Raw genomic sequence first — 24562 nt, forward strand, 5'->3', positions numbered from 1 at the left:
TAATGTTAAAACAACAGCTGATTCCTCAAACAGGGGGCTAATCAAGTATGGGGTCCCACAGGGTTCAGTCTTAGGTCCTTTACTGTTCTTGATATACAGCAATGACTTACCATTCCACATTGATGAAGATGCAAAGTTAGTTCTTTTTGCTGATGATACAAGTATAGTAATAACATCCAAAAACTGAGAACTAAGTGATGTAATTGTAAATTATGTTTTTCACAAAATTACTAAGTGGTTTTCAGCAAACAGACTCTCTTTAAATTTTGATAAAACACAGTATATACAGTTCTGTACAGTAAATGGCACAACTCCAGTAATAAATATAGACTTTGAACAGAAGTCTGTAGCTAAGGTAGAATTTTAAAAATTTTAGGTGTGTCCATTGATGAGAGGCTAAACTGGAAGCCACACATTGATAGTCTGCTGAAATGTTCGAGTTCAGCTATGTATGCTATTAGGGTTATTGCAAATTTTAGTGATAAGAATCTTAGTAAATTAGCTTACTATGCTTTCTTTCATTCACTGCTTTCGTATGGCATCATATTCTGGGGTAATTCATCGTTGAGTAGAACAGTATTCATTGCTCAAAACGTGTGATTAGAATAATTGCTGGAGCCCACCCACGGTCATCCTGCAGACATCTAATTAAGGATCTAGGGATCCTCACAGTATATATATTTACTTATGAAATTTGTTGTTAATAATCCAACCCAGTTCAAAAGTAATAGCAATGAGTGTAGCTATAACACCAGGAGAAAGGATGATCTTCACTATGCAGGGTTAAATCTGACTTTGCACAGAAAGGGGTAAATTACGCTGCCACAGAAGTCTTTGGTCACCTACCAAACAGCATCAAAAGCCTGACAGATAGCCAACTAACATTTAAAAATAAATTAAGAGAATTTCTAGATGGCAACTCCTTCTACTCATTGGCTGAATGTTTAGATATAAATTAAGGGGGGGAACAACAATAACAACAACTTATTAAACATTAGTGTCATGCAATATTTTGTGTAATGTAATATCTTGTACATACATCTTTTATTAACCTGACATGTTCCACATCATTACGATGTGTTGTATTCATGATCTATGGAACAAGTATTAATATAATCTGTGCTATGGTGAACCACCAAGGAATCAGTATTATTTAAGTGATCACAAATGAGTGCTTGGCCTATTCTTTACCCTGTTTTATTGTTGCCCAGTTAATATGTTTGGTGCTATGCACAACCTGTCCCTTGCGTGTTGCTCTAAGGTACTATGTTCTATTAATCATGTTTGTTTTTGTAATAGCAGCATGGGAGGAAGTAATATGATCTCCAACTCATGTTCAAATGAACACTCTCGGAAAATATGTAGTAAGCCTCCCTGTGTTATACAACACCTCTGTTGTAGTGACTGCAACTGCAGAATGTTGAGGATCTCTGTACTGCTCTTGCATTTACTGAATGATGCAGTGACAAAATTGGTGTTCTTTGTTGGATCATTTCTATCTCTTTTGTTAATTTTACTGCATAAGAGTTCCAGGCTGATGAACAGTACTCAAGAATAGATTGAACACTTGTTCATTAAGCCACCTCTTTTGTGGATGAATTATGTTTTCTTGAGATTCTTTTTGATGAACCTCAACCTTGCGTCTACTTTTCCTACAACTTTTTTTTTGTGTTCATTGCATTTTAGGTCACTACAGGTGGTTGCTGCTAGGTATTTTATGGCTGTTACTGTCTCCAGTGATTTTTCAGCAATAGTGTAATTGAACAGTTCTGAATCTCTTTGTCTATTTATGTACAATGTTTTACATTTATTTACATGCTGGGACCATGTCTTCATCGGCAGGGAACAATTGTTCAAGCAGGTGTTGTGCTGTCCCAAGAGTATATGGTCTGAAATGGTGCTGATGCGAACAGAACCACTACCCTGCAAGTGGCCTTAAGGGAGTATAAGTGATGGTGGTGCTGCATACATGTCTACACCCGGACATGCAGTTGACAATGGAGGCACCAGAGAAGACGACAGTGGTGACAGGCTGCTGAGTGGAGGCAACCAGGCACTGACTAGTCTGGTGGTAGCAGACCAGAGCGAATTCGGTGCTGAAGCCGGAGGTGTCCCGGACCACACCATAGTGGCTGGTGCATATGGTGAAGGCAACCACAGAGGTGGGGGCTTCTCTGACGCATGGGTGGTCACTTGTGGATGGAGCTGGTTGTAGTGTCGTGACACCAAGCCACTGGAAGTGTGTATGATAGAGGCAGAGACCTTGGCAGTGATGGGTGACCAGTGGTATCCAATTAGGGCGCAGGCCAAACCTGCAGACCCTGACTGCGGAGCCCAGATGGAATTGCTGCAAGGGGGGCACTCGTAGGTTTGCAGGTGTCGACTGGAACAGATGAAGCAGCATACAGGACTGGCAATCACGAAGCAGCTCTACCAGGCTATGGATGCTGACCAGTTTGAACCTATGTGAACTTAAGAAACTGTTAAGGGCTTCCTCGGGAGAAGTTTGTGCGATATATATTTTCATCTGGCATACATATCTTCATCTGAGTTTTGAATGTATGGACCAGCCACTCTGTCTCTCCATCAGAATGTGGATGAATAGGAAGAGCCACTCTTTGTACAAAACTCTACAAAATCTTGAGACACAAACTGTGAGCCTTTGTTCATCACAAGCGTATGTGGCTAACTTTCTAAGGAAATAATCCAATGGACTGTGTCTTTAGCCACTGTGGACATGAAGGAGCAATGAAAATTTTGAGAAACCATTAACTACTACGAGCCAAAAGGAGTTAAGGAACGGACTCACGAAATCAGCATGAATATGTTCCCAGGGGCACTAGAGGGCAGGGCAAGGTGAAAAAGATGTCCATGAGGCTACTTGATGTGTGGTCCATTGCGGGCAAGCTGTCACTTCATTTTTGAACCTTTAGCAAAAACTCATGCTCTTTGACTAATTATGTCATCATAACACACAACAAACTATTAAATCACCATACATTCTGTTTAAATGGAAGTTATTTGTGTGAATAAAGATAATTAATTTGTTACTTGCCGTACAGCCATTAACACCTTCTTGTATGTGTTTGGACACTTAAAAAATGCATAATACTTGGAGAGTTGTAAATATTTTTCTAGATGTACAGGATTCTACAGTAGAGACAATAGCTTGCTGTAGTTTCGTTACATTTATATGACATTTGTGCCTGCAGTATTTTCACAGAACTGCAACAAGAGAAAGAGCTGTAAATAAATCAGAAATATAAAGAGTCTATCACGGAACATGTCAAAAAAAAGTTTGAGGGAATATCGAATAGTTGTAGGTAAACAACTAGAATTCTCTCAAATACAGATTTATTCACACTTAGCTTCTACATAGATACAAGTCCGGAGGCTAACTGCCGTTAGCGTCCAACATCCTGCCCCAAAGCTATCTCCTCAAAGATAGCACACTTACGCACTGAACGAATATCGATATTTATGACGCTCTACGCCATATCCCCCCCCCCCCCCCCCTGCATGGTATGGAGTACATTCCTGTGAATGTGGGGGGGGGGGGTGAGAAGTTAGGAAGGTAACATACAGTTCTTCTGTGTCAGGCAGAAGCGGTCGACTGGTAGGAGAGGGGGGGGGGGGGGGGGGATGAAACCCGGTACGTCGAAGGCGAAGTCAGCAAGTGACGATGGCGGCTGAAGACGACGTCCCGTCCTGGTGTGGAGGTGTAGCACTTCGTCAGCCGGCAGGCGGAGAATCACCTTGCCAGAAAGCCTAACAAAGGCATGCAAATTGCCACAAGCAGCACTTCTGCTCAATTTAAAGCGGCGCACCACACGAGATTCTGCACTTCCTCCCTCAACATTGTCACATGCGAGTACCACACACACCGTATCGCCATCCGATAATTTATGTATGTCATCAGGGTGTACATATGTTGTGAATTCTTGAGTGGCACCTGTATGAGCAATGGTAGGGGGGCAGAGAGGTGTGGGAAAGCCATGGCAGGGGGAAGCATCTGCTAAGTAGGGGGTGGCAGGTGCACTGGACTGCGCAGGAGACAACCTCGGGCGATCAGCTGACAGACAAGGGACCGTGACCGAAGGCAACGAGGAGCCAGCGTGGATTGAACGGCGTGACAAAGAGCTGTCACACGAAGATGGTAACGCTATGGTAGAATCTGAGTGGTTGGCAGTTCGACTGTGAGGAGTGAAGCCCCGAAAAGATTGGCCACTTGAATTAGATGAATGAGGAGAAGGAGCAGTGCTCGGCAGAGAAGCATGCTGTGGAGAATCAGTACCAGAATGCATGGTATGGGGAGATGGATGGCCGCTCTAAGCAGGAGTGGGAGAAATAGGGGCAGAATCAGGGAGGTTCACTTGAGGCTCAACGAAAGCTGGTTTCAATCGGTTGAGTGAGACCGTGGTTACAGAGTCTTTTATGAGGAGATCGATGTTATTCTCAGAGCGTTTGACTACCTTGTAAGGACCTGTGTAGGGTGACTGAAGCGGGGCTTTGATTGAGTCGTCTCTGAGAAACACGTACTCACAAGAGTCTAGCGTGCGTGGTACGTACATGCGCGGAGGTGTATGAGCAGCCGGAGGTGGCGGCTTAATTTTGCTGCAGTGCAAGCGCACCCGCTCGAGAAGTGAAGGGAGTTCAGAGGGTCATGGAAGTGGGGTGGGAGTGACTAATTCTCCAGGCAAAACCAGAGGTTGGCCATACACAAACTCGGCTACGGAACCCTTGAGGTCTTCTTTGAAAGTTGCACAAACGGCAGTGCCTCTGTCCATAGTGAGTCATGGCAACGCAGGGCAGACTTTAAGGTGTGATGCCATCGCTCAACAAGCCGAATGCTTTGGGGGTGGTATGCACATTTTACATAAGTCAGAGAAAACTGAAGACTCGAATTGTCGCCCCTGGCCAGTGCTGAGGTAAACAGGTGAGCCAAATCTAGAGATCCACGAATCTTAGAATGCTCAACTTACTGTCTCAGAGGTAATGTTTGGAATAGGCACAGCCTCAGCCCACCGAGTCATCCTGTCAATAGCACTGTAAACAAGTAACGGAAACCCTCGGAGGGGGGCAAAGAGCCTGTGAGGTCAACATGAACATGGTGAAACCGGCCTGGCAGTTGGGCAAAACAGCCAAGGGGTTGGGAAGTGTTCCTGGAAACTTTGTTATGTTGACACAACATGCATGCCCTTGCCCAAGACTGACAGTTGCAGCGCATGTCTCTCCAGACAAACCGTTCAGCTACCAGACGGGTGGAAGCTTTGACACCGGAGTGTGCTAATGTGTGTAGTTTGTCAAAGACCTGATGTTGAAGGGGCTTAGGAATGAATGGCCGCAACGTACCAGTCGATTCATCACACCACACTAAGTCAGATATGCGAGGGAAAGTAGAGCGTACCGGTTGGAGAGAGGAGCTGTGGTCCGAAATTAACTGCATGGTATCAGGGTCTGCCGATTGCAACCGAGGTAGGTCCGTTAAGTCAATTTAAGTTGAGAGAAAATCAGCAACCACATTGTCCGCTCCTCGGATGTAGCGAATGTCATTCGTAAATTGTAAGATGTAATCGATGTGACGAGAGTGTCGTGGGGGCAGATCAGCCGCAGGATTTTTTATGGCAGGAACCAACGGCTTGTGATCAGTGAGCACAAAGAAATCTTGTCCCTCAACATTAGTTCTGAAGTGCCTTATGGCCTCGTAAACTGCAAGCAATTCTCTGTCGAATGTTCAGTATTTCTTCTGCGCGTTGTTTAGTTTTTTTGAGAAAGACTGCAGGCGGGTCGTAACATCGTTGTCTGACTCAGTACTGCGCCGATAGCATTGTCACTAGCATCAGTAGTGATAAACATTGTGGCGTCCACACGTGGGTGACCAATAGTGACTGTGGAGGCCAACAGCTGTTTGAGTTTGTTAAATGCCTTGTCCATGTCTGGTGTCCATGGGACCTGGTGGGTGTCAGAAGTTTGTGGGCCAGCGAGAGCATCTGTGAGAGGAGCCTGCACCGCAGAAGCGGCTGGCAAATGTTTACGGTAATAGTTAACTGTTCCATTGAACCTGCGTAATTCCCTATAGGTCTGAGGGCGTAGCATCTCGAGAACAGGCTTGATCTTGTCCTGCGGTGGTGTCAGACCGTCCGATGACACAACGTAACTTAGGAATATGATGGATGACTGGTGCAATTGAGTCTTTTTATTGTTCAGTTCAATACCAGCGGCTTGAACACGCTCCTCACTCTGTTCCAAAGTAGAAGCAAAAACCAATATGTCGTCCATGTATACAAAACAAAAGTCTAGATGGGATAAAGTTTGATTGATGAAGCGCTGCCATGTTTGGGGGGCGTTTTTTAACCCAAACGACATAAATTTGTATTGGAACAGCCCGAAGGGGGTGGTTATGGCAGTCTTTTCAATATCCTCCGGAGCTATGGGAATCTGATGAAATGCATGCTTACAGTCCAAAACAGAGAAGTACTTTGCACCTATGAGCGCATGATTGAAGTCTGTAATGTGTGGGACCGGATATTTATCAATGATGGTGCGGGCATTTAAACGCCTATAGTCTTCGACCATACGCCAAGTACCGTCTTACTTTTGGTCAAACAGGATAGGACTAGCCCAGCAACCGGAAGAAGGTTCAATTATTCCCTTTTGTAATAGATCATCCAATTGTTCTTTTGCAAATTTTCATAAATTCCGGCTTGAGGCGGCGTGGACGTTGCGATATGGGCAGCCCATCGGTTAGACGTAACCGATGAACTGTGCCATTAGTGACTACCGCAATACGTGGCGCGGAACGACAGTCACATGTCCATGAAGCAAAGCAGGCAGTGGCGGACGGGCAAAGCTTGGCGCTGAGGGCACAGAAGTACAGGTGTGCCAACCACTCGTAAAGGCCGCACACGTGTTGACATGGGCGAGGCTGGTACACTGGTTCTTGGTAGAAGGACGTGCCGCTAAGAGCACTGTAGGCACGAGTGGGCGTGGCCGAACAGCAGACGGCCATAGTTCATTGTCACGAGCTTGGAAAGTTAATTGTCCACTCAGAATGCAAGGAGCATGAGCACTCGGGCATACACTATCATTACAAAAGGGGGTGCTGACACAGTTTACAGAGTTCACAACATTGTCGTTAATGTGCGCGGGCAAGGGGACATCAGATTGGCATGGACTGACCTTGTCTGTAGCGGACGAGTCGTCTGCTTGTAGTGCCGCGAGCCATTGTAGTGTGGAGGCCAACTCGTGGTGTATGTTGCGGAGGTGCAGCAGCATTTCCATATGTTCCATCCTCAACTTCAAAGACTTGGCGCACTCCACTAGCCACTTATTTGTCCAAGATTGCAGCTCCAAGGATAGGTTTACACACTTCTTAGCACAGCACACATGTTTGGTGTTAGCCGAACTGTCACTCGGTGGAGCGAAAGGAATATGTTTGTTAAGGGGTGGGTAAAACACAGTATTTTGCACAAAACCTAGTGACAACTGATAGTGCTTGAGGAAATCAATTCCGAGAATAGGTTCTTCAATTGTTGACTCTAGAAACGTCCACTCCAGCTTGCACTCGGGCGAAAGTTTCACTGTATACAAAGTGGAACACGAACACTGTAGGGTAGACAAGTTCACTGCACGAAGTACTGTTTTGTGTGGTTGCACTTTATTGGTTGCTAGGCAAACCGGCAGCAAAGAGACATCTGCGCCAGTGTCTACGAGAAAACATACACCTGATAGTAAATCGCGAACATAGACTCGACCACACTTACTGTTGTTGTCCGAAACGGAGTGCAACGTGGGATGGTGCCCGTTGTTTACATCGCAGGAGGTGGCACCGTAGCCTACCTGCAGTTGGAGTTTGGGTAAGAACATGGTGACTGGCATTTGTGAGCTTGCTCCCCGAATCTCGCGTGGAAGAAACAGTACGGTTGGGCGGGCCTCTGCTCCTGTGGGCAGTTGCTAGGTGACAGAGTATGTGCCCCAGAGTCTTCCACAGAGGCCGATGCACTGTCGTTGCGGGGGATTGAAGGTGCAGGCAGGGCGGCTAGTTTAACAAACTTGTTATTAGCAGCACCAGACAAGAGCGTGGCGTCAGAAAGCATCTTAGTGCGATCACGTCCAAAATGCAGTGCACGGAGCTCACGTTGCCTGGCGGAGTATGCTCTGTCGCGGTGCGTAAACGTTCATTTATTGGCCTATCTTCATACGCAGAGATTGCAGCCTGGACAGGCAAAGGCAGCTTTTCAGTCCAGATTTCTGCGAACGTGTCATCAGGCATAACTTGCTCATCGACGAGAAGACGGATGCACCGCCACAGCTGGGACGGAGACCTGTCATCTTCGTAGATGAGCTGTCGCACATTCTCTCTCCTGGTTTTAGAGACGCGATCCAGTATCGTCTATTTCGCCACAGCATACTTCCCTGCTAGGAGGAGTGCTTTGACCAGGTCGTAAATTAAATCGACGTGGTCGTGAAGATGTTTCATGAGGCAGGCGAAGCGTGCGTCGTCGTCCAAAGCACAGACATTGAATGTTTGTTCAACCAGGTTAAACCAGAACTCCGGGTGAGCGGGTTTGAAGTCTGGTAGTTTCAGAAGATTCGGCACTGCAGTCACTGAGGAGGTGCGCCTATTACTTCGGACGGAAGTAGAGCATGCAGAAGACAGGGAGTCCAGATTATTGGCGTCCTGTAATGCGGGAATCACGAAATTGACTTGACGCCGGGGGGAGGGGGAGGTGGGGGCGGGGGGGGGGGGGGCAGCTGAGAAGCAATGGACACTCGAACGGTGTGAGGATCGTAGTCTAAATGTGCATTCTCATTGATGTGGTAGCTCGGAGAGAAGCCACAAGTACTTAAGTAGGCCGGTGAACGTCCGTTATGCACACAGTATTCACTCGACCGTGAGTGGTGAGGCTGGTTGTAGATGTCGGAGTAATTACTGTTCAGCACAGAATTGTTGAATTGATTAGAAGCAACACAAGGATCCCACACACGACCACTAGGATGCACACTCGGTGTGATATTTGCTATTTGGCGAGCATGGAACACCTGTTGACTAGCCGGCGCGGAAGGATGCACACGTGGCGGGAACTGATTCGAGTTTGAATTTACTACTGGACTTTCCAAAGTAGCAAAACCTCGCTCGACGCCACAAACTGTATTGAATTGTGCGTTCGACACAGGAGTAGGAATGTTCCGACCAACACTCTGTGGAGAACACGTGGGAAGGTCTAGGCTAACAAAGCCAAAGTCCACAACCGTTGGCAGTTGGAAGAAACTGGTGGCACTCGATGAATTCCACTGCATGTTCTGACTGAAGGATTCTGAAGATTCTTGCGGCATGTTCACTACGACGGCAGGAGTGCTGGAGAGATGTTGCTGAAATCCGGGCGGCGGTGAGTGCTGAAAAGCCATTGTCTGGTGCTGAACAATCGCAGAGAAACCCGACGCATTAGGCACGTAAACAACCGTCGGGCGGTAACTCGGACGCGTATTACACAAAAAACAGGGACACCAGTGAGGGAATATTGAACAGCTGTAGGTAAACAACTAGAATTCTCTCAAATACAGATTTATTCACACTTAGCTTCTACATAGATACAAGTCCGGAGGCTAACTGCCGTTAGTGTCCAACATCCTGCCCCAAAGCCATCTCCTCAAAGATAGCACACTTATGCACTGAACGAATATCGATATTTATGGTGCTCTACGCCACAAGTTAATTTAATTCTGTATGAAACAAGATATATCACAATTAACAGTAATAATAATAATAATAATAATAATAATAATAATAATACAATAACAGACAGGGTATCTGTGACACTGATTTTTCAAAATTCCTGAATGGATCAGGAGTTGAAACAGTAATCACATATTACAGAGTTTCTTAAATGTTTGATCTCAGCAACATTTGGTCTATTTTATTGAGCTGATTATGGCACTGAAAGCATTAGAAAATTAACTTAGTTTGCACACATTCCATTCATTAATGTTGTGAAATAATTTCCTGGGGCAATTCTAGTCTTGAATTTCATGCAAGCAAGTATTTACAAAATTTGGCACACTGACAGCCACTTCACAATACCTTTACTTTCTTATAAATTTTATTGTAATGAGATAGGTACAGTTTGAAAACAGTTGTTACATTTGCAAATATAGCATTAGGGGCAAAAAGAAATAGTGTCTCCACTATCTACAGCTTAACCTTACACTTATGCAGAAGGAGCAAAGTATGCAGGCATAAAAATGTTTGATCACCTCTCTTGAGTGTTAAAGATGCTGGCAGTAGTCAAAGCTTTAAAAACTAAATGAAATAATTTCTGCTTGAAAACTTCTTCTAAAACATAATGAATATCTGAACAGATGCTGTTTAATCAATTGTATTATATTTATCAATTTTTTTTGAAGTTTAAGATTATAAACAATACAGTTATGTAAATGGTCAATAATAGACATGTTTTCACAGAGCAAATGTGTCTGATTTGTAAACCTTCTGACAGACTATGCATTATAGTGAACTGTCACAGATATGGTCCGTGGAACACACAAAAAAAGAGATTTTTTGTATTAATAAATTGTGAGACTGAATCGCTGGCCCTTCAGGAGACAAAATGTGTAGTATAGCAACGGACATGTATAAAAGTAAAAGTTACACTGTGTTGTGACTGACAATTCGCAATTTTTCACAAACGCAACTTTTATTGATGTAAGTTCACAAGGTTGGTGACTGAACAACAAACAAAAAGTAACCTTAACAATGCCACTAAAAGTCTCATAACTGAGACAAACAAAAGTTCACTTTTAAATTTTTGCAAAGGTTTGTGGTAACACACAGACACTAGTAACAGTCCAATTCAGAGATGAAAACATAGTCTTCAGCGATCGAAGTACACGAGGTCGGCATCCAGAGTGAACTGAACTTCGGGCCTGGTTCTAGTCCCTAAACAGTTCTCTCCAGCCAATCAGGCTTTGGCGTAGTGATACGTCCTGCTGGCCGTGGCTCAAGCTCCCCCTGCAGGAAGTAGTGCTTGGAATGTCTGTTTCCATTATCTTCTATGTAAATAGCCGGTGTTTACCATGGTGCTTTTGGTATGCCTTGGACATAGACAACCTCGTCCTCTTTGATGTAATATGGGTTGCCAGCCCTCTGGGACTACCTTGGCTCCTGTATAACACACTGTATCTAGCTTTTGGATGTAAAAGTTCCTTCTTCAGGGAGGAGAGGGGGATAGCTTGGGAAAGGTTAAAAAGGAAGGGCAGGTCGGTCAGAACCCTAGATGAGAGAGACCCATCTGTAGTGAGAATTGTTGAAAATTTGTATTTAGGCTTTCTCAGGATAGTTTCTACCAATTTTCACATTCCTGCTAGTTCAGTTTCTTCAGCATCTCCATGACATTCTCCCAAGTACCAAACAAACCTGTGACCATTTCTGCTGCCATTCTCCATATACATTCAATATTCTCTGTTAGTCCTATTTTGTATAAGTCCGATAAATTTAAGCAATATTCTGGGATGGCCACATGAGTGTTTCGTATGCACTCTTCTTTGTAGGCTGACTGCATTTCCCTAGTATTCTACCAATGGACTGAAGTTTGTCACTGGTTTTACCTATGGCTGAACCTATGTAATTGTTCCATTTCATCTCTCTGCAAATTGTTACACATGGGTATTTGTGTGAATTTACTAATTCCAGTTGTTATTATCACAGGATAGTCTGCCTTTTTTTGTGAAGCACACAGTTTTACGTTTCTAGGCATGATGAAATTATAATGGCTACTAATTTGGCTTTGGAAGATGTGTGTACACACACACACACACACACACACACACACACACACACACACACACACACACACACACACACACACAAAAGAAGCAATGCTTAGCTTATGATTAATTATTGTTGAGTGTTCAAGACACATATATTTCATTCCTCTACTTATAAAAAGGACAGGATAGACTGGTAACACCTTTTTAAGATGCTGACAGAGAGTGATATAAATTATAAGGTCAGAAGAGTGATGCAGAGATCATATAGAGAACAGTGCATAGACTATATAGAGAGGAGGTGGCTCTGATAAGATGTGGAGAAGATCAAGAAGAAGCTACTACTGTATTAAGGAGGGCATATGATGGCTGCTCACTCTCGCCTGTCTTGTTCAATGGATATATTCAGAGGACAATGGATGAAGTTATGGAGAAACTAGGAGCTACATGTAGAATTAAAGTTTATGGTAAGAAAATAGACATGTTGAGATTTTCTGATGATATTGCAATGTTAGATGAAGAAGCAGAACAATCAGCATCAATGCTGGCCCAGATGGAAACCACCTTCAGTTTTTCCTATAACATGAAAAGTAAGAAAGCTAAATCAAAAATGTTAGTGGTGAGTAGAAAAAACACCATTGCCCATGACTGAAGAATGTTGAATTCTTTGTTTAGCAATTCTTTCCTGGGGTACAGGTTTAAAAGTATGAATTCACAAACTGGGAGGAAAACACCATACTGTATTCTCAACAGCGAGAGTTCTAGCATTCAATGAGCTAAACCAATCAAAATGATACACAACCAAGAAATATCAGCAACACACTTAATATGACAAGAGAGAAAACTGAGAAAGAAATAGCCCTAAATAAGCAAAAATCTAAGTGTGGCAGAATATTGGCGTGTGAGATTTATGAGCTAACAAACATGAAAATGATCCGAGTTGGCGGCTACCTTAACTTTGCACCTTTAGATTAGATTAGATTAATACTTCTTCCATAAATCATGAATGTGACACTTTGTAATGATGTGGAATGTGTCAGGTTAATAAAAGATGTCTGTACAAGATATTACATTGCACAAAATATTGCATAACACTAATGTTTAAGTTTTTTTGTTCTTTTTTCGTTTTTTCCCTTAATTTATATATAATAATTCAGCCAATGAATAGGAGTTGTCATCTAGAAATTCTTTTAATTTATTTTTAAATGTTTGTTGGCTGTCTGTCAGGCTTTTGATGCTGTTTGGTAGGTCCAAAAAAGACTTTTGTGGCAGCATAATTTACCCCTTTCTGTGCCAAAGTGAGATTTAACCCTACATAGTGAAGATCATCCTCTCTCCTGGTGTTATAGCTATGCACACTGCTATTACTTTTGAACTGGGTTGGATTATTATCAACAAATCTCATAAGCGAATATATATACTGAGTGGTTACTGTGAGGATCCCTAGATCCTTAGATAGATGTCTGCAGGATGACCGTGGGTGGGCTCCAGCAATTATTCTGATTACACGTTTTTGAGCAATGAATACTTTTCTACTCAATGATGAATTACCCCAGAATATGATGCCATACGAAAGCAGTGATTGAAAGAAGGCATATTAAGCTAATTTACTGAGATTCTTATCACCAAAATTTGCAATAACCCTACTAGCATACGTAGCTGAACTCAGACGTTTCAGCAGACCATCAATGTGTTGCTTCCAGTTTAAGCTCTCATCAATGTTCATACCTAAAATTTTTGAAAATTCTACCTTAGCTACAGACTTCTGTTCAAAGTCTATATTTATTACTGGAGTTGTGCCATTTACTGTACATAACTGTATATACTGTGTTTTATCAAAATTTAAAGAGAGTCTGTTTGCTGAAAACCACTTAGTAATTCTGTGAAAAAGATAATTTACAATTACATCACTTAGTTCTCGGTTTTTGGATGTTATTACTATACTTGTATCATCAGCAAAAAGAACTAACTTTTGCATCTTCATCAATGTGGAATGGTAAGTCACTGATGTATACTCCTGGAAATGGAAAAAAGAACACGTTGACACCGGTGTGTCAGACCCACCATACTTGCTCCAGACACTGCGAGAGGGCTGTACAAGCAATGATCACACGCACGGCACAGCGGACACACCAGGAACCGCAGTGTTGGCCGTCAAATGGCGCTAGCTGCGCAGCATTTGTGCACCGCCGCCGTCAGTGTCAGCCAGTTTGCCATGGCATACGGAGCTCCATCGCAGTCTTTAACAATGGTAGAATGCCGCGACAGCGTGGACGTGAACCGTATATGCAGTTGACGGACTTTGAGCGAGGGCGTATAGTGGGCATGCGGGAGACCGGGTGAACGTACCGCCGAATTGCTCAACACGTGGGGCGTAAGGTCTCCACAGTACATTGATGTTGTCGCCAGTGGTCGGCGGAAGTTGCACGTGCCCGTCGACCTGGGACCGGACCGCAGCGACGCACGGATGCACGCCAAGACCGTAGGATCCTACGCTGTGCCGTAGGGGACCGCACCGCCACTTCCCAGCAAATTAGGGACACTGTTGGTCCTGGGGTATTGGTGAGGACCATTCGCAACCGTCTCCATGAAGCTGGGCTATGGTCGCGCACACCGTTAGGCCGTCTTCCGCTCACGCCCCAACATCGTGCAGCCCGCCTCCAGTGGTGTCGCAACAGGCGTGAATGGAGGGACGAATGGAGACGTGTCGTCTTCAGCGATGAGAGCCGCTGCTGCCTTGGTGCCAATGATGGTCGTATGTGTGTTTGGCGCCGTGCAGGTGAGCGCCACAATCAGGACTGCATACGACCGAGGCACACAGGGCCAACACCCGGCATCGTGGTGTAGGGAGCGATCTCCTACACTGGCCGTACACCTCTGGTGATCGTTGAGGGGACACTGAATAGTGCACGGTACATCCAAACCGTCATCGAACCCATCGTTCTACCATTCCTAGACCGGCAAGGGAACTTGCTGTTCCAACAGGACAATGCACGTCCGCATGTATCCCGTGCCACCCAACGTGCTCTAGAAGGTGTAAGTCAACTACCCTGGCAAGCAAGATCTCCGGATCTGTCCCCCATTGAGCATGTTTGGGACTGGATGAAGTGGCGTCTCACGCGGTCTGCACGTCCAGCACGAATGCTGGTCCAACTGAGGCGCCAGGTGGAAATGGCATGGCATGCCGTTCCACAGGACTACATCGAGCATCTCTACGATCGTCTCCATGGGAGAATAGCAGCCTGCATTGCTGCGAAAGGTGGATATACACTGTACTGGTGCCGACATTGTGCATGCTCTGTTGCCTGTGTCTATGTGCCTGTGGTTCTGTCAGTGTGATCATGTGATTTATCTGACCACAGGAATGTGTCAATAAAGTTTCCCCTTCGTGGGACAAAGAATTCACGGTGTTCTTATTTCAATTTCCAGGAGTGTATATCAAGAACAGTAAAGGACCTAAGACTGAACCGTGTGGGACCCCGTACTTGATTAGCCCCCTGTTTGAGGAATCAGCTGTTGTTTTAACATTACACGAACCCCTTATTTCAACTTTCTGCATTCTTCCAGTTAAGTATGAATTAAACCATTTGTGCACTGCCCCCATCAAACCATAATGATTTAGCTTTACCTAAAAAACAAGAGTCTTTATCCAATACACGTGGCACATGTGCTCTGTTGGCTGCTGCCATAACGAGTTCACTGGCTTTCTGCACCATTGGTTCCACATCCTTTGTTGAAATGGCATTGTCAGTAATGTCGGATACCATAATTTGCCTATTTAGGGAGTAAAATTACATCAGATGAAAGGTCAAGGAAGGATACTGCAGACCAAATCCATGAGGCAAAAGCTACTTTTAACAATGCTTTCACATCCATTTGCATTAACATACATTTCAGGAAAGACCTCATAAAGACATTTGTTTAGTGTGTGCTGTTGTATGAAAGTGAAACATAGACACTCTAAAGATGCAGAAAAAACACAAAATAATAGCTCTCAAGATGTGGTGGTACTGCAGAATGTTAAAGATCTCCTGGGTAGGAAAAATGTCAAATGAAAAGGTGCTCCACAGGGTGGAAGAAGAGAAACCAATTTGTTGAAGCTTTTCCAGCACAGAAGGAACACGTGCGTCAGCCATCTGCTGAGACATGGTGGTATCATTAAAAGTATCATTGAAGGTACAGTAGGAGGGAAGAATACAAGAGGCAGACCGAGGCTACAGAACGTCAATCAGATGAGGATGAGGATGACAGCTGTGCACAACCTGTAGTAACCTCAAGGGCAAGGCTGAAGACAGAAATGCCTGGCAAGCTGCTGCCTACCAGTGTGATTGTTGAAGACATAAGGAGAACATTTAAAATAAGTTACCAATCTTTGAATCTCTTTGAAATCCAATCAAGATCAGACTTAAAATTTGTGCAGCTTCTTTCAGACAATACTTCACTGTATGTAATTGCATCATCTGCGAAAAATCTGAGGTTACTATTAACCCTAGGACGCCCAAGCCTTTTTTTCTAACTTGGTTGCGTAAGGAGGGAGGGGGGGGGGGGGGGGGGTTCGGTGAGCCCACAGGTATTAAACAAGTTTACTGATGAAAAATTACAACTTTCAAAATGGTTTATGTATTTTAACTAAGGCATCGGTTTATAAATGCTGTTAATTGTTATAAATATTGGATTGAGTGAATAAAAAATTGACATATTATAATACAAAATACAGATGTGTTTATATACAATAGACTACTCTGAGTCCTCAACTTCAAGGCAAGAGACACAATTCACAATTTTTTCTGAATGTGTGTTACACACATGTTTATGACACTGTCCACAATACTGTTTTGGTTTACTTAGATTGTTGTACTTCTGCTTCTTTGTTTTAGCTTCTCTTACACAAAGATTGCACCGACCTTTCCCTGCAGGAGGCTGACATGCTTCTGTTGTCACTTCTTTGATTTTCTTTTGTAGAATAGTCTCCATTGATTGAACAATTTGGTTAGATAACCCTCTTGCATTGGCACTTCTTTCTTCTACCTGCAATTTCACTTGTTCCATCCCAGCTTGCAGAAGATAAAGTTTCTGTTTGTTGTGTTTCTTTTCATTACATCTTGGATGTTGCTGGGTAAATATGGTGGTTGCATTGATAGCACAAATGTCAATGAGAGTGTAAAATACAGACACCATTTCTTTGTTCCCCTCTTGCAGGTGTACATATGTGTCATTTGATCAATGGTATCAATCCACTTTTAGTGGAGTTATAATATCTCGGTTTTATTCTTCTCTCCTCCAACAGTGCGTTTATCTTGGTGCATTGTTGACAACATCAAAAGTTTTTACTGGAGGCCTCAACTCAAAGGGAATATGTAGTATGAAAGTTACTTGGGCAAAAGCAGGGGGCATAAAAAAACTGTGGGTTCAACGAACCCCCCCCCCCCCCCCCCCCCCGAGGCGTCCTAGGGCTAATATTGTCTGTGAAGTCATAATAGACAACATAAACAGAGAGGCTCCAAATATGTTTCCCTGGGGCCTCTGAATCGCTTTGCTGTCTTCTTTAAATCTAACCTAGTGGGAATCCCAAATGCTTTAGCGGTACTGAAGTATGGTTCGCACTAGTGTCCTATTTGCAGTTCCCTTTGTAAATGAGCTACACTTTCCTATAATTCTCCCCAAATAAAACAGAGTCAACCATCCATTTACTAATCTCATGACCTCGCTCCATTTCCTATTGCTTTGCAACATTATCCCTAGATATTTAATTATCAGGGCTATGCAAAGCATCACACCACCAGTACTGTCTTTGAACATTATAGGATTTTTTTTGCTACTCACCTGCATTAACGTGCATTTCTCTACATTCAGAGCAAGGTGCCATTCCAGTAAACACACAAAATAGAAATTCTAAGTCATCCCCCATCTTCCTACTGCCACACAACAGTGACACTTTCCTGTACACCAGAATGTCATCAGCAAACAATCGCAGATTGCCACTCAACCTATCCTTCAGATCATGTATGCATATAGAGACCAGCAGTGGCCATATCACACTTCCCTGGAGCACTCCTGACTATATCCTTCTCCCAAATGAACATTCACTGGCAGGACAATGTACTGGGTTCCATTACTTAAGAAGTCTTTGAGCCATTCACATATTGAAATTATTCTGTATGCTTGGACCTTCATTAACAGTATGCAGTGGGGCATTATCTCAAACACTTGCCAGAAACCAAGGGAATGGAAACTGCCTATTGGCCTTCATGCATGGTTTGCAGGATATCCTGATAGAAGAGGACAATCTGAGTTTCGTACAAGTGATGGTTTGTAAATATGTTTCGATTTGTAGGCAGTAGCTTCTCTGCCTCAAGGAAATCTACTGTGTTCAAACTTAGAATGTGTTCCAGAATTCTACAGCAAACCAACATTAAGGATATTGGTCTTCAATTTTGCAGGTCTGTTCTTTTCCCTTTCCTATATGCAGAATCACCTGTATTCCCTTTTTTTCAGTTACTTGGGCCTTGTCCTGGGTAAGAGGTTCATGGTAAATACAAGCCAATTAAGTATCTATGTGAAAGAGTACTCTCACTAAGAACAAATCGGGATTCCATCTGGACCTGTTGACTTATTTGTTTTCAACTCTTTCAGCTACTTCTCAGCCCTAGGGATAACTATTACTATGTTCTCCTTATGGGAGTCTGTGCAACAATTAAATCATGATGTGCCCTTACTGTCCTCCTGTGTGAATGATTTTTTTAAATTCTGAATTTTAAAAATTCAGCCTTCCATTGGCTGTCTTCTATTGCCAGCCCAGGCTGGCCAATGAGTGACTGGATGGAAACTTGTGACTCACTTAGTGATTTCACACAAGTCCAGGTTCTTGCCACCAGGTACTCCCTCTAACATATTATGGAGGAAACAAATACTAACAAAGAGATAGAGGGGCTGGCCAGTACTTACCTCAGCTCAGTACAGCCGATAGATAGACAAAAAACAACCGAAAATTTACGTTCCTAGCTTTCGGAATAAATGTTCCTTCATCAGGGAGGAGAGAGGGGAAAGAAAGGGAAGAAGGGAAAGTGGATTTAGTTACTCAAAACCCAGGTTATGAAGCAACAGGGAAAGGAAAACAGGGAGGGTAGCAAGGATGGAGGGAGGCATCATCAAGGACACAAACCACTTCCTAGAACGCCTCAAATCCATTCCCACTCCTCTCCCACCTGAAACCTTTCTTGTCACCATAGATGCTACATCCCTTTACACAGACATCCCATACACCCATGGTATCTCTGCCCTTGAGCACTACCTCTCCCAATGCCTGCCTGAAGATCTTCCAAAAACCTCGTTCCTTATCACACTTACCAACTTCATCCTCACCCATAATTACTTCACTTTTGGAGGCCAGACCTACAAACAAATCAGGGGAACGGCCATGGGAACCAGGATGGCTCCGTCCTATGCCAACCTCTTCATGGGCCGCATGGAGGAGGCTTTCCTGAAGACCCAACAGCTGATTCCCCTGGCCTGGTATAGGTTTATAGATGACATCATTGTGGTCTGGACTCATGGTGAAGAAACACTCCTTAATTTCCTCCATAACCTCAACTCCTTTTCGAATCTGAATTTCACCTGGTCCTTCTCCAAAACCCAAGCCACCATCCTGGATGTTGACCTTCATATTGTTGAAGCTCACATCCACACCTCTGTCCATATCAAACCCACAAACAAACAACAGTACCTTCACTTTGATAGCTGCCATCCATTCCACATCAAACGCTCCCTTCCCTACGGCCTAGGTATTCGTGGCAAACGTATCTGCTCCAGTGACGAATCCCTCAACAATTACACCAATAACCTGACCAGTGCTTTCCTCTCCCCCAACTATCCTGCAGACCTTGTCCACAAACAGATCGCCCGAGCAATACATTCCTCCCTGTCCAACAACAATGTTCCTACCCTCAGACCACACAGAAGTATCCCCCTTATCACCCAATATTATCCTGGCCTCGAATACATCAATAAATTACTCCGCCAGGGATATGACTTTCTCAAGTCAACCCCTGAAATGAGATCATCCCTTGACAAAATTCTCCCCACACCATCCAGAGTTGCATTTTGCCGCCCCCCCTAACCTCCGTAACATCCTTGTTAAACCCTACAATATTCCCAGACTACCTTCTCTACCCAGCGGTTCTTACCCCTGTAACCGACCCCACTGCAAAACCTGCCCCATGCATCCCCCCACAACCACCTACTCCAGCCCCGCTACTGGTAAAACATACACAATTCAAGGCAGGGCCACGTGTGAAACTACACATGTCATTTATCAACTGACATGCCTGCACTGCACAGCCTTTTACATTGGTATGACAACAACTAAACTGGCTGAGCGCATGAACATACACAGACGAACTGTCCGCCTAGGAGATGTCCAATACCGAGTAGCAGAGCATGCCCTCCAGCATAATTCTAGGGACCTAGGAACCTGCTACACCGTATGTGCCAATTGGCTTCTCCCACCCAACACCAGTCCCTCTGAACTGCAGAGATGGGAACTTGCACTCCAACACATCCTTTCATCCCGCCATCCCCCTGGACTGAACCTACGTTAAACAACCTCACTCCCATTTACTCTTCAGTCTTCTCCTCTTTCCCTTTCCTCTTAAGCCATTCATGCACCTCTTCATCCTACATCTTTATACTATATACCCCTTTACTTCTGTATACATCCTCTTCGGTTTGAAGCTGGCACAGTACTTACAGTAGAATATCTTTGGCTTCCCTCTGACAACCATGCCTCCATCCTTGCTACCCTCCCTGTTTTCCTTTCCCTGTTGCTTCATAACCTGGGTTGTGAGTAACTAAATCCACTTTCCCTTCTTCCCTTTCTTTCCCCTCTCTCCTCCCTGATGAAGAAACATTTATTCCGAAAGCTAGGAACGTAAATTTTCGGTTGTTTCTTGTGTATCTATCGGCTGTACTGAGCTGAGGTAAGTACTGGCCAGCCCCTCTATCTCTTTGTTAGTATTTGTTTCACATCTTTATATGAGATTTTCCATATTATGGAATCTTTTTATAGACACACAATTTGTACTGACTCTTACCTGTCAATATTTCCATGTCCCTTTTTTATCTTAGAGTGCAAAAATATCTACATGTTCAGCATTTTCCAAATTTTTGTGTGTTTGTCATGTACTTCTCCAGAGTGTGATTTACAGTAAATTTCGACTTTGCCAGTCATTTCTTTACATTCAGCATATTTTAACTAAATGATGTCCATTCATTGTATAAGTAGTAAGCTAACATCTGCTTATCTGGTCTCTCCACCATAAAAACTCTCCTAGCGTTCTTGGTGGATTTGTGAACTTGTATTTATTAGTGACATCATGATCACTAATCTCTGTCTCAGGCTTATTTGTAGCTACAGGGTATGAAATAAACTACCCGACAAAAAAAGTGAAGCACCCATAAGAGGAGGTTGAAATGAAATGGATCTTCATGGGTTGAGAGGGCAAGTGATGTTATTTGAGTGATTACAAAATTGAGTCAAACTGATGAGAGTTTGGCAGTGTAAGCCCACTTACCTGTATGAAATTGTACCCCATCTAGCATGGATACGTTTTCTATTCCATTTGGGAAGGGTGTTTTAAATCCATTGTATTACCTCTTCAGGCAAGCTGGCCCACAGCTGTTGTCCTTGATCCTGCATACTGGCACAGGGTCATTGATATCCATATCTATTGGAGACAGATTTGAGGATCTTTCAGACCACAGAAAGACCTCAAAATCGCGCAGACGGTTCCTAGGCATGCATTCCAAATGTGAACAAGCATTGTCCTGTTGGAAAATGGCACCAGATTATTATAGCATTACTAAGTTACATTGACATCTGACCATGTCTTATCATGCAGTGTATTTTGATCGCTTGTGCATTGTCAAATGAGCTGCTCTAGTCAGTTTTCAGAAAATGTGCAGAACTACTTCATAAGACTGTCAGATCTGCTATGAATCCATAGTTTACACTCGGTACATTAAAGTTGCGTCCAACAGTCATTGCATGATTGGGCTCTTTTGTGCTACTGAGCATAAACTTACTTTGAATGAGTCTGTGGCTGCCATGGTGGACTCTGGTGGCCAATAAAAACAGGTGATGATTAACTTGAGTTATCCTAGGCTGGTTACGTACATGCAGATAACTTCACAGACTCATTTAGACCTTAATAGGCAGAATAATTTTGACATCTGCAATGAATTCTCCCCGCCCCCCCCCCCCCCCCCACCCCCTCCTCCCCCCAGTGCCATTTAACCCATCTTTTTGATATACGTTCCATGCCTTCTGATATAGTTTGGAGTTTTCTACTTTGTCTTTCTTGCAGTACTCTGTCTCAAGTGTAATTTGAACATGACAGCTTTCCTGGAAGGCAGTAAATTCAGCTACTTTGTTTCGAATGACTTGGCACTTAACAGTTAAAATTTTGACATTTGACGTGTTATTAATTTGTACTCGGTTGGATTCTCCTCTCTGTGTATGTCTGGTGAACATCCTTCAGAGAACCATAGACTATTATTACATTTGACATCAGGATAGTTTCCAAGATTCTGGAACAATGAGTGTCAAGGATATTGGCGGTAGTTTTGTGGACCGCTTCTGCTAACCTTCTTGTAGACGAGTGTGACGTGTGATGTCTTCTACTGCTTGGCAGTGTGGGAGATTGTGGTTGAAAGAGGGGCTAACTCGGCTGCAAATTTGGTATAGAGTCTGTTAGGGATTCCATTGAGCCCTGGTGCTTAGCTTTAGAGGCCAGAGGTGACAAGAACCATGTGAGAAGTACAGATTATTGGTAAGAGTGAAGAATAGTGCAATTATGAATTTTGACAGAAAAAAGAGTTTTAATAATTTTTTATAAAAAAATAATAATAAAGAAGCAGGATGTGAACAGAGAGAAAATCCAGGAGGGTGTCGGGTTGCAAGAATGTGTTGTAGGGCAAGTTCTCATCTATGGAATTCAGGGAAACTAGTATCATATAGGAGAATCCAAATAGTCTGTAAGATTAGTTAGCACTCAGGTCCCTTTAGTCATGCTGTTGAGCTTGTTCAGCAAATGGGTACTGGGCACCACAAGGTAGACAGTTCTTCTCTGCCCATTCATGCACCATCTAGTTTAGTGGTTGTCATATATATATAAAATGATGTGTGGTAGGCACAAGTTAGTTGTAACAACATGATCTTTTTTTGTCCTAATTCTCAGTTGCATGTATCACAGCACTACACATTTTGCCACAATTTCTTTCTTATAATTTATTAATTCTCCCAGTTGAAGTTTTATCGATATAATTAACTATATTCATGCTGTCTTTCTTGGCTAATTTAATGAGTGCTACGTTTCTTTTTCCATTTGTCAGTTTATAATTTGAACTGCAAATGTTTATCTGAAAAAAAATGTTGTTTTTAAAGGACTGAACATTTTCATCTGTTTTTACTGAAATTTTTATTTATAAGATGACATGACTTTTGTTTTGTTTTAGGGGTTATTTTCTCGTGGTATGACAGAAAAAGTAGTGGAACTTAGTAGTGATCTGCAGACTGTATTAAATAATTTCATTCATCTGAAGGAGGTAATTACAATTATTTCTCTTTTGTGGGCATTCGTTAATCATACAAACATTATATGTATTTTGTAGTAGACTGTTGTGTTGTATTACTATTAAACTGTGTGCCCCAAAACTGAAATAAAGGGGAAAAAAGGGAGCAGCTTGAAATAACTGAAAAAAAGTAACACAAACATTTTGTGTGTCATAATTAATTAAAAAAATGCAGGAAAAAGAAGCATCATTCTGTCACATGTAAAATGATTCTGTTAGTTGCTGGAAATCTCTCTCTAAGCAACAAAGTACACTCAGCTGAAACTGAAGTGAAAACTTTGCCTGAACATGGGAAACAGTACTGGAAGTACTTGTAGCTGTGTTGAAATGTTGCTAGCATGTCTGTTCTTTTAATGTTGTAAATATTATTAAAATAATAATCACTTTGTTACTTTTTACACTTATTTACATTCGTAGTGTGTGGACAGAAGTAAATTCATTTGCTTCCATAAATGGAAGATGCTTGAACGACAAATGTTTCTTATTTCAGCAAGTTGTAAGCTTCTAGTTTTATATGTGTTACAGCTGTAATCACTGAGGAATGCAACATATATGGGCACATATTTCACCACTGAGTATTAGAATCTTACTGAATTCCAAATTGCTGAAATCAATTTAAACTGGAACATTAGTTGTAGAAGTATGTACATCAGTTACCCTTGTTTTTGGGCATAATCTCCACCTTGCATGTCACAGTGTTTCAATAAATTAAATTGCCCACAGGCTATCTTAAGTAGGATGGTTGAGGATAGTATGAATACCAACATTATTTCTCCACTTCCCTCTTCCATTTTGCCAATTCTACATGAAGGTAATAACAGTTGGTAAGCCTCCATATGAGCCTTAATTTCATGAGTTTGCCACCATAATTATTTCGCAAGACATTTGTGACAGACAGTATAATTTTCTTTGATTCTTCTTGGACCATGTGTTCTAGGAATTTTCGGAGTGAATCTCTAAGTGTTGCAGGATGCCCCTCTTGTAGCATCTCCCACTTGAGTTGGATGAGAAACTTGGTGATGCTGTGTATACTTACTAAACACATGACCATGCTTTTCTTTGCGTTTTCTTTGTTAAAATGATCTGTTAATGCTCACAAAAGCCAGTTCTTGTATGCAACAGTGATTCTTTGGTGGTCTTCCTGCATTTCACTACAGTTTTCATGTGTTGT

The 24562-nt window shown here is 42.9% G+C and overlaps 1 protein-coding gene across 1 annotated transcript in view; it reads left to right on the forward strand.

The window, feature by feature from the left end:
* Positions 1-1969: 1969 nt before the first annotated feature.
* The window catches only part of LOC126355291 (epidermal growth factor receptor substrate 15 homolog), a 143384-nt gene continuing 120791 nt past the window's right edge, over positions 1970-24562 (forward strand). The window contains exon 1 of the mRNA XM_050005581.1: positions 1970-2162. Within this exon, the coding sequence (XP_049861538.1) occupies positions 1970-2162 (193 nt within the window). The remainder of the gene's footprint in view (positions 2163-24562) is intronic.

The sequence above is a fragment of the Schistocerca gregaria genome, chromosome 3 (genome assembly GCF_023897955.1).
Source record: "Schistocerca gregaria isolate iqSchGreg1 chromosome 3, iqSchGreg1.2, whole genome shotgun sequence".
Taxonomy (NCBI): domain Eukaryota; kingdom Metazoa; phylum Arthropoda; class Insecta; order Orthoptera; family Acrididae; genus Schistocerca; species Schistocerca gregaria.